Source organism: Carcharhinus amblyrhynchos, chromosome 11 (genome assembly GCF_965287045.1).
Source record: "Carcharhinus amblyrhynchos chromosome 11, sCarAmb.v2.hapA, whole genome shotgun sequence".
NCBI classification, from domain to species: domain Eukaryota; kingdom Metazoa; phylum Chordata; class Chondrichthyes; order Carcharhiniformes; family Carcharhinidae; genus Carcharhinus; species Carcharhinus amblyrhynchos.
The window spans coordinates 44,864,855-44,881,920 of record NC_137334.1 but is presented as its reverse complement, the minus strand read 5'-3'; the positions used below and the strand labels follow the sequence as shown (position 1 = coordinate 44,881,920).

Here is a 17,066-nt window from a genome sequence, read left to right as displayed (position 1 = left end):
TCCATGTGTCTGCACAGCAATCAGTGATAGTCACTGAGCTGTCGTCTTGCCCAGTATCTGGTCCAGTTTAGGCACACACTAACGACATGAAGCACTAGGCCAATCTTGAACAACCAAGAGCAGCCCAAGTACGACCCATCGCGTGTATGCTCCTCGTTGGACATAGTGCTGCCTCACACTGCCAGGAACCCGAGTTCAATTCCAGCCTCAGGTCACAGTTCGTATGGAGATTGAACTTTCTTCCAGTGTCTGTGTGGGTTTCCTCCCAAAGATGTGTGGGTTAGATTGATTAGCCATGAAAACTGCTCTTTAGTGTTACAGGAACTAGCAGGTCAAGTGGGATTGTTGTCAGTGCAGGCTCGATGGGTTGAACGGCTTCCTTCCGCACTGTAGGGATGCTGTAGGGGCTGAGTGGCCTCCTCCTGCTCCTTAGTCATGTGTTCATATCCCGACAGAGGGCAAGACCCTGCACGAGTGGTATTAATAACAGAGGTTCCAAATAGTCAGAAACTCTTAGCCTCAGAAGTGCATGTATAGCCAGTGTTTCAACCTCCTTCCATCTAGAATGTATGCTGAGAGCGTCTTGTCAGTACAGTCACCCTTTCAATTTCTTTGGCATTTTTGCATCTTGACCAATGTTCACTACTGACACATCAGGAACATTTTCCCAATAAACTTCCTAGAGACTTTCAGATAAAATGAACCTCTGCATGAGGGATAGTGAATTTAAAATTAACAACTTGATTTGGTACATCCAAGATCACATGCGCAAAACATGAAGCCCATATGATCAGCTTTGTAACTAGTAAGGAGTTTTTTTTATTGCTTTTGCTTCAGCATAGCGTTTGCCTTCGCTTGCTGCTGCATTGGAGGCAGGCTATTGATTGGCTTGTCCCCATGCCCTGGATGATTTTGGAAGATGTCCTCTGTATGGCTGAGACCTTGAGGGTGCCACCACATTAGGACTCCTGCTGAGTCTATCGTCACGGAAACTGAGGAGGACTGTGCTAATCGTGGATGGATGGAGGAGAGTCCGCCCCATCAGTAATGACCGAGAGGTGCTTCCAGATGATGGTGACAGTAGCTGCTTATTTTCTGCCATAAGGACTGATTGGTTCCAGGAGCAGATTCAGTGCCCATGCTCCCATCCCTTTGTCACCCTGAGCTCAGAACAAGACAATGGTGTAGAAGTCAGCACGCATATGCACCATAGCATTAGCAATACAGTAGGTTGCCCCGCCAAGACAGTCACTGATCTGTCCATGGGGGGAAGCTTGGCACTCTGAAGAATGGGTGATCGAAAATACGTGGCCTAGATGGACATCTCCATAGTCTAGGCAAGAGCATGCAACTCCCTATATCCTCCAAATCGCACTGGACATTCAGCATCTGTCACCTCAATTATCCAATTGTTTTCCTCTTTCAGATGCTAACTGACTTATGTATTTCTGTCATTTGCTCTTCAAACTTGCTACTGTTGGACATTTTGGGTCAGTTTTTAACTCTTAAGTGGATGGCTTTTGAACGTGTTAAAATCTGTGCAGTTACATTGAGAAATTTGGTTTGAAATTCTGCTTCTGAGCTATCTTGAAACTTTTGTTGAAATTTGCACTGGAACACTAATGAGTGATTTTATGTCTAGCTGCTGGTGGAGATGGTGTGTGCCAGTGGACTAAAATTTGCCTCCTGCTTGTTACTGCTCAAGCTTTACAGGTCAGTCAGAATGTATTCAAGAGGTCAGGTGGTACATATGGCATGATAGCATCATTATAAGGATTTACAGACAGTTGCATTTCTTGTCCAACAAAAAAGGCAATAATCTTGATACTTACTCTAAACTTCTAACTCTCTTGAGAGGGAATGCAGTTGTAATTAGATACATTTAAATATGTGGATCAGATAAACATGAAAAAAACATTAATATATCTGCATCTGTTCTACCATCCCTGAATAATCATAAGCAAATTAAGATCCGTAGTCAAAATTACAATATTAGATCACTCTGCCACGGAATTGAAGAATTTGTACCTGAGCATTAGCAGACTAAACAGAAGAGCCTGGGAGGCCAAAAATGCATATTAAATGAAGACAATAAAATAAAGGACATAGCAAAGCAGACTTAAAGGAAAATAATCATGTTGAGAAGACAAAAGAGTGAGGAGCTTTGAACATTTCGTCACAGATCTGTTCTTCAGTTGTGCAATTTTCCGATGAGTATAACATTGAAATAGAAGGTCTGAATAATACGTTGCATTTTGGTGGACAGGACTCACCCAGAAGTGGGTGAATTTCTGACTGCAGTCTCTACTATTGTTCCACACAGTATAAAACAGTAGTAAGTAAATTAATGGCCCACTCCAGAGGCTCATCATCTGACTCAAACTCAATCTCTGGATCACCTTGAACACTTCTCTAACTACTCGAGCCTTGTTTCAGCACACACTCTGGCAGCTGCACAGGCGAATGTGAAATGCCCTCACCAGAACGTGCTCGTCAGGAAAAATTAAGTTGATGAATTCATAAGAAACAGGAGCAGAATTAGGCCATATGGCCCATTGATTCCGCTCCGCCATTCAATCATGGCTGATATGCTCCTCATCCTCATTTTCCTGTCTTCTTCCCATAACACTTCAACCCATTATCAATTAAAAATCTGTCCATCTCCTCCTTAAATTTACTGACCTGAATTATACTGTAATAAAATGAATGGCTTAACTTCAGAGTCGAGCATACGTATACAGATGACTTGGCACAACTGCAAAATACCAGGACAGATTAGCAAAGTTCACGTTTTGGAATAAACTCTGGACAATGTTTGTGCTAAAGGTCAGGTCATTCAGTGACTGTTTTACAAATTCCTCAACACCTGCGCGTGTGAAATTTTCCAATAGATATAACAGGTAATTTTATGTTTATGCTATGAACTTATTTGTAATTACAGATGTAATGAACTAGACATACAAGAACAGTGCGTTAAAGATGAGGTATCCCAAAAGTGGTATCAATAACCAACAGAAACTGTGCAACTTCTAATTGTCTTTTAGAATGTTCTGAAGAGCACTTCCCCAGTGTGTACACTAGCACTGAATAAAACTGCTGCTTGTCTCTAACTACAGATAACTCTGTGTCAAGTGTCTTTGATTATTCCACAACAAGATTAATAACACTTATTTCAAACTGATAAACCTTCAGAAAACAAATACTTCCTTTTGGTTTTGATCTTCACAGAACTGTAGGATCAGCTGACATTGCCCCACGCCAGATGGCCCTTTAAATAAGTAGTCATGAAAGTTTACAGCTACCAGACATCCTCACCCTCTGGCAGAGATTGAACAGGTGAGCAATAATCCACGGACACTATGGGTCAAAATGCAGCCTTACAACCATTAATTTACTTATTACCATTTTATACTGTGTGGAACAATAGTAGAGGCTGCAGTCAGAAATCCACCCACTGCCGGGTGAGTCCTATCCACCAAAATGCAAAGTATTATTCAGACTTCCTACTTCAATGTTATACTCATTGGAAAATTGCACAACTGAAGAACAGATCTGTGATGAAACGTTCAAAGTTCCTCACTCTTTTTTGTCTTCTCAACATGATTATTTTCCTTTAAGTCTGCTTTGGTATGTCCTTTATTTTATTGTCTCCATTTAATATGCATTTTTGGCCTCCCAGGCTCTTCTGTTTAGTCTGCTAATGCTCAGGTACAAATTCTTCAATTCCGTGGCAGAGTGATCTAATATTGTAATTTTGACTACGGATCTTAATTTGCTTATGATTATTCAGGGATGGTAGAACAGATGCAGATATATTAATTTTTTTTCATGTTTATCTGATCCACATATTTAAATGTATCCAATTACAACTGCATTCCCTCTCAAGAGAGTTAGAAGTTTAGAGTAAGTATCAAGATTATTGCCTTTTTTGTTGGACAAGAAATGCAACTGTCTGTAAATCCTTATAATGATGCTATCATGCTATATGTACCACCTGACCTCTTGAATACATTCTGACTGACCTGTAAAGCTTGAGCAGTAATGCACAGGAGGCAAATTTTAGTTCAGTGGCACATACCATTTCCTGATGTGGATATGCTGGCGTTGGACTGGGGTAAACACAGTAAAAAGTCTGACAACACCAGGTTTAAGTCCAACTGATTTATTTGATAGTCAAATAAATCGGTTGGACTTAAACCTGGTGTTGTCAGACTTTTTACTGTACATACCATTTCCACCAGCAACTAGACATAAAATCACTCATTAGTGTTCCAGTGCAAATTTCAACAAAAGTTTCAAGGTAGCTAAAAAGCAGAATTTCAAACCAAATTTCTCAATGTAATTGCACAGATTTTAATATGTTCAAAAGCCATCCACTTAAGAGTTAAAAACTGGTCCAAAATGTCTAAAAGTAGCAGGTTTGAAGAGCAAAGACCGAAATACAAAGTCAGTTAGCATCTGAAAGAGGAAAACAATTGGATAATGTTCCAATATGACCCATCATTGATTTCTTTCTTTTTCAGATGCTGATGAACTCTGATTCCAGCTTATTTTTGTCCTTTCCTTTATGGCTTGTTTACTGGAAAGTGACATCAAATAATTACAACAGCAAATCCATTCTCAGTGAATGAATTTAATGAAGGGCGTTATGATAGACACTTCTACAAAGTCACAGGCCAACACTCAATACTAATTTAGGAATTCAGCAAAAGGCAATATACGAAGTATATCTTGAAACAAATAGATTATTTAGCAGAGAAGAGTTTTAATCACCAGCACCACAAAATGCATTTATAAACATCTAAAGAGGTCAACTGTAAAGGAATAAAAGCAAACCACTGATGTGGATCTCCTAGTCGTACATAAAAATCTGCCAAAAAAGCATAAATTTATGCTTCTGCATTACACCCATCTAGATCATGAACTCTCATAATACAGACATGAAACTACTTATTCCCACAATAAATGTCCACCTATTCATGCTTTCAATAAATCACAGTATCCAATCTTTATCTTTTAATGAAAAGAACCATTTCTGAAATATAATAAAAGCTGCCCACAGTGACAGTTACTGTATCATACACACGTCTTTAAATTCTGTAATCAGCAACCACCAGGTGCCATATCACATTTAACACACCACAGTCAGTCAATACAGACATCCCCAAACACACCAAGACTGTTTTTGTCAAATGTTTTATTGACTGTAAACATCTGGAGTACTGTAAAACATGCATTATCCGTAGATTCAGAATGGAGCAAGTGGTATTGTCTTTTCTGTCAAATGTGTCAGATTTGGCATCTAGTGATGGAGATTAATGAAGTATCATGAGAGTAATATGGTTCTTGAAATGTTCCAATTTAGAGTAGAGCTCTAATCTTAAATTAAAGCTGTCGACATTTAGTGAACCTACATTTTCATTGGAATAACATTATCTCAAACCGGAACAAACATGAGGGATATAATTAAAGGAAGAACAGGCTGTCCCCAGACAGGTCTGAACCATGATTTAAAGCCAAACGCATCTTAAAAAAACAGCAAATTCAATAATAGTTCAGTTGCTTTAGAGCATAGTTAAATCTACATACGTAATATTAATAAGCAGAATCCTGTCAAAGTCCTAATTTATGCAAATTGTTGCCGGTTACCAATCTGTCCCTTACATAGTAGCCATACAGTTAAGTCCTTTTATTTGCAAATCTGAATGTATGCAACTTTTTGGCCATTGTGTTTTACTGCTTATAGTAGTCAACGATACTTCAAATTCACTTCTTTTTTGCTTGCTGTGGAGTATTGAATTTGAAAAAGATAATGTCGCCATCTTCAACAATGTAATTTCTGCCTTGCTGTCTATATTTTCCAGCACTCTGCAAACAAGTAGAAAAATGGATATGATTAAACAATCACAATATAAATGAGAGATGCATGTTCACATAAAAAATTCAGTTTGAACTCTTTCCCCCCAACAAAACCATATAATTTTAAAATATTAATATTCAATTTACCAGCTGCAATTTCATTCATTTCCTGCTCTTCAGTTAATTTCCTAGATTTCTGAAATTAACTTCAATAGATGGCATGAGAGATTTTACTAAAGGTAAATATTTTTGATTATTTCTTCCTTCATTTGGTGTGATTATCAGCCTTGCAGTCAAATTAGCTTGGAAAAAAAATGCAGCAATTTATCTGTTAGCTAATAGTCTTTATAAATGAGAAGTCACATTTCCAGAGGCTTACGAAATGAGAGGAAAAACTAGCACTTATGTAGTGCCTTTAAGACCAATGGATATCTCAAAGTCTTTTGCTGCCAGTGAAGTACTTTTAAAGTGTAGTTATTGTCGTCATGTAGGTAATTAATTTGCGCACAGACAACAATGTGATAATGACAAGATGATCTCTATTCGTAATGATGATTGAAAGATGAATACTCGCAGGATACTAGGGATAATTCTCCAGACTGCTTAAAAACTAGTAACAAGGAATCGTTTACATCTATCCAAGAATGCAGACAGGGCCTCAGTCCGAAAGACAGCACCTGCAACAGTGCAGCACTCCCTTGACACTGCATTAGTGTGTCAGTATAGTTATTTTTGTGCTTATGCTCAAGAACATAGAGACTATCAGCTGACACAGAATGACTCAATTTAATAATGCACTCGCTCCCCAAATTTGTATAATGTACAAGAAAGTTATAAACTTAATTTACTGCCTATTTTAGGAGCCAGGTTTTCGCCATTGTTCAGTGTAGTTTGGTCTCCTCTTAAGGGGGCATTGTAATGTAAAAGAAGGGAGAAGTAGACATCAGGTCCATTCTACAAAGTTAACGCACTGCTCGTTGGTGCAGGGTGAGGTTTAAGCTGACTCTATTCTGACTTTTCCCTGCCTCTGTTAGAAATGTTTGGTACCAACTCAAATGGCAAGACTAAGATTGAAAATCATTATGTAGAATCAAAGATACCAATTTGAGTTCTGCTACAGCATATTGGTGATGCTCTTCTACCTTTCCTTCTATGAAAGTTAAAGTTATACTGCAGAATTTGACAGCCTCACTGCTGCAAAGGAGGGATAGTAAAATGTGGCGAACTGTTCAAAACTCCATTGACTTCAGCGAGAACAGAAGATTCCACCGACAGGAGGGGCTGTAAAATTCCGCTTATGGAGGCTGCGATTCTCCCATCTCACTGCACTAACTTTTTTTTAGCACAGCGGACCAGGAGATTCTCACATCTGCTGATGTGTGATGTTCACACACTTGTTCATGCCCTACTTGCGTCTCTCAGCACCGGATTTCTGGCAGCATCTGCTCCACACCAGAAATCAGCAGGGAGATTCAAAGACCATTTATATAGTCATTTAAATATAATTTGAATGAGATTAGCAGGCCTAGGACCGAAGTCTCCAGGCCTCCTAGCATCTCCCACCCCACCAGAATATTTGACTCCAGCGGAGTTTAGTGACACCCCACTAACAGGGAACTAGCAGCCTGATCCCGCTGGACTGAAGCGGGAGGGACAATCAGTGCCCCCCCCCAACCCCCACAGAGGGTCTGGCAGCGGGGGAGTGCCCCCTGTACATTAGATCCTGGCAGTGCCAGCCTGTGCCCCTGGCACTGCTCAAGGGGCAAAATGCCAATGCACAGTGGGCACCTTGGGTCAGTGCATATGAGGGCAGGGCTTAGGGGGCGATCAGTGGGGGTGGGAGGGTTCTACTGCCAATGTGCATAGGGATTGGTGCAGGAAGCAGGGAGGCCAGCACTCTGTCCGTTGGGGGACCAGAGAGCACTGCCAGCTATCAGGCAAACAGTGCAGGGCCATGGCGTGTATTCAGCATCTCCAGCGAGAATAAGCTCTGCCCACTGAAATTTAATGATATTCATGTTGGTGTGCACTGCAGTGCAGAGTGGGAGATTCTTCTCTGAAAAAAAAATCAGCGTGAATTACCCTTTCTCACGCGAATTTGACACTTCGAATTTTTTTGGGAGGATTCCGCCCATAGGCCGAAACTCTACCACCTTGCCCACCACAGAATCAAAACAGCCAAGGGTCTGACAACGGAAATCTCCAATGATCTCGGACAGGAATTTCCGGTCTCACCCGAGCGAGGTTGCAAAATCCCACCCTTAGTGTTTTATGTTGAAAAAGGAAATTGTAATTTTGAAGCCCTCACTAACTAGTTGAAAAAACTAATTGGATTAGAATCTATAAATCACTATATGTAAAAATATCTGAAGTTGCTTTTACAACAAAAGTCTATGCATGTGATTCTAATAAGCACAACCATTTTCAATTTGACATTCAAATTATAGGGATAGAAATGGCAAAATGTTAATTGTGTATAACATAAATTCAAAATAATATTCAAGTAAAAATTTATAAAAGCAAATGAAATGTAAAGCAATATGACATTTACTCATTATATTAACATGGTGCTCGCAAAAATTAAAACAAAATATATTAACTCAGGTGGCAGATCAATACCGATTTAGATTATTTTGAAAAATGAAACTGGCATTACTTATTTATTAATTTGTTGACAATGTGGTTTTTTTGTCCACACTCAATTAAAAGACCAACTGTCCTTCTAATGTTCAGGGGGCCATTTATTCCATTCCTATTACATTGCAGAAATAGTATTTTAAAAAATTTAATGACTATTTGTGAATCCTAAATATGTATTAAGCTAGATGGTGTGTAACCAGTTCATTTGCACTTGAAAGCAGCCATCTGGAAAGGCCAGCATTTCACAACCAGATATGACTGCTAATAATGCAACAGCCCTGTTGACTACAAAGCCCTCACAGAGCCACTCAATGGGAAGTTCACAGAACAAACATTAAGTGCTATTAGTCAAACCGGTGGCACAAAATGCCTTCCTATAACAATTTTACTAGATAGGCTCATATTATAGCTTCTCCATATGGAGTATTTTCAACTCTTTAAGTGGCAAAGATGCTCATCTTAAAGTACATTTCTTCTGTATAAATAGTTTTCTATAATACATGATGTCAATATAAATACATTTTGAATTAGCTACAATAAATTATACTCTAGAGCACTTTAATCTTAATGGAACATTCCAAAGTGCTGAACAAAGACAAGAAGTAACCTGACACAAAGAAATTGCTGGAAGATGATGATTTGTGATCAGAAACTAGACTGTGGAAGTAAGTAGGTTTTGAGCATGCTTATGAAGGAGGGGAGGGAGCAAGCAAGGTGGTTGAGCTTTGGTCAAATGTTGCCAAGAGGATGAACCCAAACACTGAAGGCTTTGCAGCTAAACATGGAGTGAAAAAAATACATAGGCAGCCAGAATCATAGTAGCAGCTGTCATGTACAGAATCAATGAACTGAATAATAAAAATATAATTGTTGCTACAAACAAACATTCAAAACAATGAGTTACTCCATACACTCAAGCCATTAAATGAAACTGAGGGCATAATATTTTACATGAAAAGTAGTTATATTTAAAAATTGGGATTGCACTGCACAATGTTATCCCAATGTAATGATTAAACTTATTCCGAATACCAAAATGTAGCATGGACATTTTTGTAGTTTTATTGATCTCCTACTTCTTTACTTTGCATGCCTTTAGAAGCAAAAGGTGCTTTCAACGCTATCAACAAACTTGGATAAATTCGACATGATCAATGTTCTTCACATCCAAACAGACTGCCCAGTATTGAGTGTTATCTGTTTGGCAAGTGAACTGATAAAATTCACAAAGTCAAAATGAACCAAGGTAAGAGACAGTTCAGAAATTTCAGTAAATAATCTTGTTGGGATCAAGTAATTCAACTGATTCAAATGAAAGATCAGTGACGATTAAATTTAAACTGCAATTTTATTACACGAAAGAAACAGCTGGAATTAGCTACAATGCTATCACCAACACTTCCATATTTAAATGTGGCAGGTATTAAACCTTAGGCATACCTTGGAAAGCTATTTATGATTACTGATATGCTCATATTGGAACTGTAAGGGATTAATTAAACTAAATGACTACCAGAATAGGATTTAAACATACTATGTCCTTTTGCGACTAAAGTAGTGTAGACACAAGAATGCTCTGCCATTCGATAAGACCATAGCTGATCTGACTGTGGCATCTAGTCCACTTTCCTGTTTGCCTCCCATAACTCCCAATTCCCTTGGTAATCAAAAATCTATCTAACTTCGCCTTGAACATATTCAATGACCTAACCACCCCCACTCTCTGGGGAAGAGGATTCCACAGACTAACAAATCTCTGAGAAAAGATTTCTCCTCATCTTTGCCTTAAGTGGGAGACCCCTTATTTTTAAATTGTGTCCGCTTGCTCTAGTCTCTACACAGAAGAGGAAACATCCTCTTGGCATCTATTCTGTCAAGTCCCCTCAGGATCTTGCATTTCAATAAGATCACCTCTCATTCTTTTAAACTCCAGTGGTTATAAGCTCAATCTGCTCAAATCCTTTCCTCCAAAAATAAACCCTTCATCACAGGAATCAGTCGAGTGAACTTCCACCTGGCAGAAGTGAACATGATACCCAAGTGAAACAAAGAACAGGCAGCTGACAGAAAGGCTTAAATCAAAGATTGTAAAACGTGAAATAAAACATGTGAAACACTGGAGAGTGTTTGAGAAGCTTGTTAAAGCATTCAGAAACCACTTTGTTAATTAAGCCATGCGGTAACATATTATAAATCCAAAATTTATTAATGTGTAAAATCTGTAAAAGGTTTTCTAATTCTTTTGAACATTTATATTTTAAGCAATGTTAACGTGCTGACTCCAATCATTACTTTCCTTAGAAACACTCAGCAAATCATTCTATCGGTTCTTTTCCCTCACAGTGACTCAGACTTTTGCTATCTGAAACTCCCTTAATTTTTCTAAATCTACTTTGGAACCTATCACTGTCATGTAACCATCAACTACAAAAGGTTTTACTAGTTTAAGTGGCTGTTGTGTATATGTCAAACTCTTCAAATTTTAGATATCACCACAAAATATCTTCAAAATTAACCCATCACGCAGCAAAAAAACATTCATAATGTGTTGTTCAAAGTTAATCTCAGTGTTTTATGTAACTAAATTATAAACCAAAATTATGCATGCATGCATAAAATAAACACCCATTTGTGAAATAAACCCAACACAGGATTTCAGAAACAAAGTGCTGCTGAGTTAAGTCTATTAAAATATCTATAGAGTAATACATTGATCCCCAAATATAAAATATAAAATCAGGTTCCAACAGGGTTGAATGATTTTATCAGAGGATAGGGCTTTCATTAATAGACTGCCTTTTATAAGCTCAGGGCATCCCAAGATGCTTTACAGAAAATTAAGTGTAGTCACTGTTGCAATATATCAAAATATGGTAGTCAATTTGCTCAGAGCAAGGTCATGCAAACAGTGAGACAGAGTGCGCAAAATGTCAGATTGCAGAGAATTCAGACCTCTTTCTTTTACCTACAAGTAACTAGCTTTCAAACAGGAAAGTCAAGAGGCAGGCTAAATATACATGGCTTCTCAGTCAATGGTGATACGTAATTGCAAGTATGGTCTGGTCAGATACGACTTCAAAAATATGAACAGGTGAATGAAACTGCCTTAAGTACGCTATCCTTGGAGATCAGAACGTGATATAGCACCAGTACTTAAACTACTAGCATATAATGACCCAATGAACTTGACAATCAGGATGGGAATTTAGGTAGGCTCAGTATCAAGTAGCGAGTAACTCCATCTCAAATGATGCAACCTGTTCAAATCAGGAAGTTTTTCTCCAACCCTGAATATTGAGAGATCATAAGACATAGGAGCAGAATTAGGCCACTTGGCCCATTGAGTGTGTTCTGCCATTCAACGATGGCTGATATTTTTGTCATCCCCATTCTCCTGACATTTCCATAATCCTTGATCCCCTTATTAATCAAGAACCTATCTATCTCTGTCTTAAAGATATTCAATGACCTGAACTCTACAACCTTCTGCAGCAAAGAACTCCACAGATTCACCATTCTCTGGCTGAAGAACTTCCTCCTCATCTGTTTTAAAAGATTGTTCCTTTAGCCTGAAGTTGTGCCCTCTGGTTCTAGTTTTTCCTACTAGTGGAAACATCTTCTCCACGTCCACTCTAAACAGGCCTCGCAGTATCCTGTAAATTTCAATAAGATCCCCTTCATTCTTCTAAACTCTAATAAGTACAGACCCAGAGTCCTCAACCGTTCCTCGTATGACGAGCTCTTTATTCCATGGATCATTCTCGTGAACCTCCTCTGGATTCTTTCCAAGGCCATCGCATCCTTCCTTAGATATGGGACCCAAAACTGCTCATAATACTCCAAATAGGGTCTTATACACCCTCAGAAGTATATTCCTGCTCTTGTATTCTAGCCCTCTCGATATGAATGCTAACAATGCATCTGTCTTCCTAACCCGCATGTTAACCTTGAGAGTCTTGAACAATGACTCCCAAGTCCTTTTGTGTTTGATTTCCTAAGCATTTTCCCATTTAGAAAATAGTCTATGCCTCCATTCCTTCTTCCAAAGTGCATAACCTCACATTTTTCCATATTGTATTCCACCTGCCACTTCTTTGTCCACTCTCCTAAACTGTCCAAGTCCTTCTGCAGTCCCCCTGCTTCTTCAATACTACCTGACCCTCTACATATCTTTATGTCATCTGCAAACTTAGCAACAGTGCCTTCAGTTCCTTTCTCCAAATTGTTAATGTGTATTGTGAAAACTTGAGGTCCCAGCACTGACCCCTAAGGCACAACACTAGCCACCAGCTGCTATCCTGAGAAAGACCCCTTTATTCCTACTCTCTGCCTTCTGCTGGTCAACCAATCCATGCCAGGATCTTACCCTTAACACTATGGGCTCATAACTTATTTAACAGTGTTTCTTATACAGCACCTTGTCAAAGGCCTTCTGGAAACCTAAATAAACTATATTCTCCTTTATCTAACATCCCTGTTACCTCCTCAAAGAATTCTTAGCAGATTTGTCAGACATGACCTCCACTTGACAAAGGTGATACTGAAGGTCTACTTTGGCACAGGCAAGAATGCTAAGATTTTGAGACACTGCCCATGAGACTTTGGTGGCCCAATAGTTCATTCTTAACAAACATGGACATTAAGAGGAGAGAATTAGTACAAGCGACCAAAAACTTGACATGGGTTTTAAGCTTGGCTTTAATAAAAAATGGAGATATGGAAAGGCAAATGGGTTTAGGGAAATAATTCAACAGCATGATCCCTAGTTGACTGAAGCCATCAATAGCAGGACCAAGGGACAGGAGGATTCTCAATGTTAGAATTAGAGATCGGTTGAGGGAAGGAAAGGGAGGTCCTGGGTTGAAAGAGTTTACCGCTTTTCATCCAGTAGGATTTGGACTACCTACCAAGTTGACTTTGTGGCAGGTGTGGAGACAACATCTGAACAGTTGAATACAGTGAGGTGCACCTGCAGATATGGTTGCAATTCTATAAAATGGTGAATCCTCCTACACAGTTTCAAGATCATCTCTTTCCCTGCATCACATCTTGCTGCAACCTTATATCATTGAAGCGCTTCAAAGTCCCACTTTTCATCTATTTCTATTTTAATTAGTGAGAACCAAATTTATTCTCATCATAGTTTTGTCCCTCACAGTAAGTCCAAATACCCTCATCTTTGTTGACCTACAATAGTTATCTCTCAATCAACATCACAAAAAGCAGATGGATCTGATCAGTATCACATTGTTGTTTGTGGGAGCTTGCTTTGCGTGTATTGGCTGCGGCATTTCCTGCATGACAGCAGTGGCTGAATGACCTGATATTTGGAAAAGTTGAATCCTTTGATCTCCACTCCGCTGAGTTCCAGGATCTCTTTAGACAGGTCAAAGTGGTAGATGACTCATGGTGTCAGGTCGGAGATGAACTGATAAAAGGTTTCTGTGTTCTTCTGTCCACTATAAAGTCCTCCAAATTAAAATTTTTTCATTTAAATCTCTTCATGGCCATGTTCCATCTTGGTAAACTCTTTTCAACCACAGGACTTTTCTTTCCCTCCCCCAACCTATCTCTAATTCTAACACAGAGACATCCTCCTCTTTCTTGGTCCCACTCCTGGTGGCTTCAGTCAACTGGAAATCATGGTGTTGAATTCTCTCCCTAAACCCCTAGTTTGGAAAATGATATGGGCGGCAGAGTTTGGCTGTGAAAACAACATACATTAACAGGACTTCTGGTGGATTCTCAATGAAGTCGTACAGCATGGACTTACTGTGAGGGCCAAAATTATGATGATAGTAAATTTGGTTCTCATCAATTAGAATAGAAATAGATGAAAAGTGGGAATTTGAAGCACTTCAATGACATAAGGCTGCAGCAAGATGTGATGCAGGGAAAGAGATGATCTTAAAAAAGTGTGTTGGAGGATTCGACATTTTATAGAATTGCAACTGTATTCAACTGCTCAGATGCTGTTTCCACACCTGCCACAGAGTCAACTTGGTAAGGAGTCCAAATCCTACTGCATGAAAAGTGGTAAACTCTTTCCCTCCCTCAACCCATCTCTAATTCTAACACTGAAACATCCTCCTCTTCCTTGGTCCCGCTGTTGGTGGCTTCAGTCAGCTACGGATCATGCTGTTGAATTATTTTCCAAAACTCATCTCGTCTCTCTACATCTCCATTTTTCATTAAAACCAAGCTTATAAACCCATGTCAAGTTTTTGGTTACGTGTAATAATTGCTTCCTCTTGATGTCCACGTTTGTCAGGAGTGAACATAGGAGCAGGAGTAGGCCATCTAGCCCCTCGAGCCTGCTCCGCCATTCAATAAGATCATAGTTGATCTTTTTGTGGACTCAAGCTCCACTTACCTATCTGCTCACCATAATCCTTAATTTCTTTACTGTATCAAAAATTTATCTATCCTTGCCTTCAAAACATTCAATGAGATAACCTCAACTGCTTCACTATGCTGGGAATTCCACATATTCACAACCCTTTGGGTGAAGAAGTTCTTCCTCAACTCAGTCCTAAATCTGGTCCCCCTTATTTTAAGGCCATGCCCCCAACTGGGGGCTATGACAACAAACGGGCTATCAGAAGTTTTGATTCTGATGAATTATGTACACAGAAAAGCAGAAAGCTGTTGTAACCTTCCAAAAACTACTTTGTGAAAATAAGCTCAATACTTCAAATAAACTCAGCAAATCATAAGCGCAGCATTATATTCATATTACTTCAAATATAGCAATTATACTGGCATATTATTCTTGAACACAAAACCCACAAAATGTTAGATTTCTTGAGAATTTTATGTCAATACTACTGTAAAACCAGCCTCGGAAACAGAAATAACAAGCAAAGGAATTTTGATCCTGCGTATTAGCTCAAAATGTGAATTTGGAAAGCATTTATAGCTTCTGTTTTTATAAAGAAGTAGCCAACTTTGCTGCTAACTGTCAAGTTAAAAAAAAAAATTAGCCTTCAGCAAATTAGACAACTGATGGCTTTCTGGATCAAGCAGCATAAGATGCAAATTCTTGCTGAAATTATCCAGCAAAAGTTAAAATATTTACCAAAAGATATCACACATTTTTAATGGATAATTTTAGCACAACAGGAGAATAACTTCCATAGAAAATACTTCTCAATCTTTCCTTCTCCTTTAATCCATTTAAGACACTTCCATAACAATTTTGACAGCAATAGCCCATGACATAATGAGAAGCATAAATCTGTTCTTCATACCCTTAATAGTTCATGTTAAAAACAAGTATTATAAGTGAGTCATAAATTGAACATCTTATGGCTAACAAACTATATCACTTCCACTGCATTGCTCACCATATCAGGTCATTGGTTTTGACATTATTCATTTTATAATTGATACTGGCACAAAGAATGTAGCTTTCTGAAATCATAACATAAAAATTGAAACATTTTAAATTACGTCAAAAGCATAAAGGACAAGAAAAATGTTCTAATTAACGTCAGGCAAATATATAACATAGCATCTGTGCTCATAGGGGAATTTAACAGTATACTTTGTATTTATCCATTTGATTCATATGTAAGGTGCACAAAAATCATTCCAATTACATATTTTGCAGGATAGTGTCTATTTTTGTTAATTTAAACAGAGTGATCAAGTGTTCATTTATGATTTTTAAGTACAGAACAACCAAAGTAATTATATTTATAAATCAAATTCTACTACTTTGTACAATGGAATAACTTGCCAATTAATAGAAATAACCCATGCAGGTGTCATTAAAGTGAAAAAAAATTAACCTGTGCCTTTGTACTGAAACTGCCACCTAGTGTTTAGAAAACAGATTAACCACGTGAGTATCCATTGCCTACTTGAAGTAGTAAGTGCCTTGCAACTTAATGGGTTCCTTGTTAATTTCTAAGAAACTGAGATTAAAAAGGTGTTATTCTTGGTTTAGTACAGATATACTGGTCTTCTTCCCCTTTCCCCGAAAACTAAACGATTGACTGAATCATTCACTTGTTTATTTAAGACATGATGATGCTAGGCTTGCAGCATTATGGCGTCATGAGCTGCTGCACAAGAAATGTGTGACTGGATTCAGTGCTCAAATATGAACTCAAACCATAATGTCTGATGTTGTGAATAGCTAATAAAGCAGAAGTATTACAGTTATGGTTACTTAACTATAGTAAATAAAAGTTGCAAGATAACATAAGAAATGGGAGAAGTGCTCCATTTGAGCCTACTCCGTCATTCAATAGAATTATGACTGATTGGATTGTAGCCTTAACTCCAAACCCCTGCCGTCCCTGACTCCCTTGTAAATCTACCCAATTCCGTCTTGAATATATTCAAATGATCCAGTCTCCACTGCTCTCTGGGTAAAGAATTCCAAACATTAACCACCCTCAGAGATAAAATTGCTCCTCATCTCCATCTGAAATAGGAGATCCCTTATTTTGAAACTGTGCTCCTGAGCTCTCGAGTTCCCCACGAGGGGAAATGTTCTCTCTGCATCAAAGCTGTCAAAACCCTCTCCAAATCTTATTTATTTCAATAAGAATAACTCT

General features: G+C 38.5%; 1 protein-coding gene across 1 annotated transcript in view; it reads right to left on the bottom strand.

Annotated features, from left to right (window-relative positions):
• Nucleotides 1-5,180: 5,180 nt before the first annotated feature.
• ola1 (Obg-like ATPase 1) overlaps nt 5,181-17,066 on the bottom strand; it is a 184,144-nt gene continuing 172,258 nt past the window's right edge. Inside the window, exon 11 of the mRNA XM_080198972.1 lies at nt 5,181-5,868. Coding sequence (XP_080055098.1) covers nt 5,767-5,868 — 102 coding nt within the window. The 3' untranslated portion in view covers nt 5,181-5,766. The remainder of the gene's footprint in view (nt 5,869-17,066) is intronic.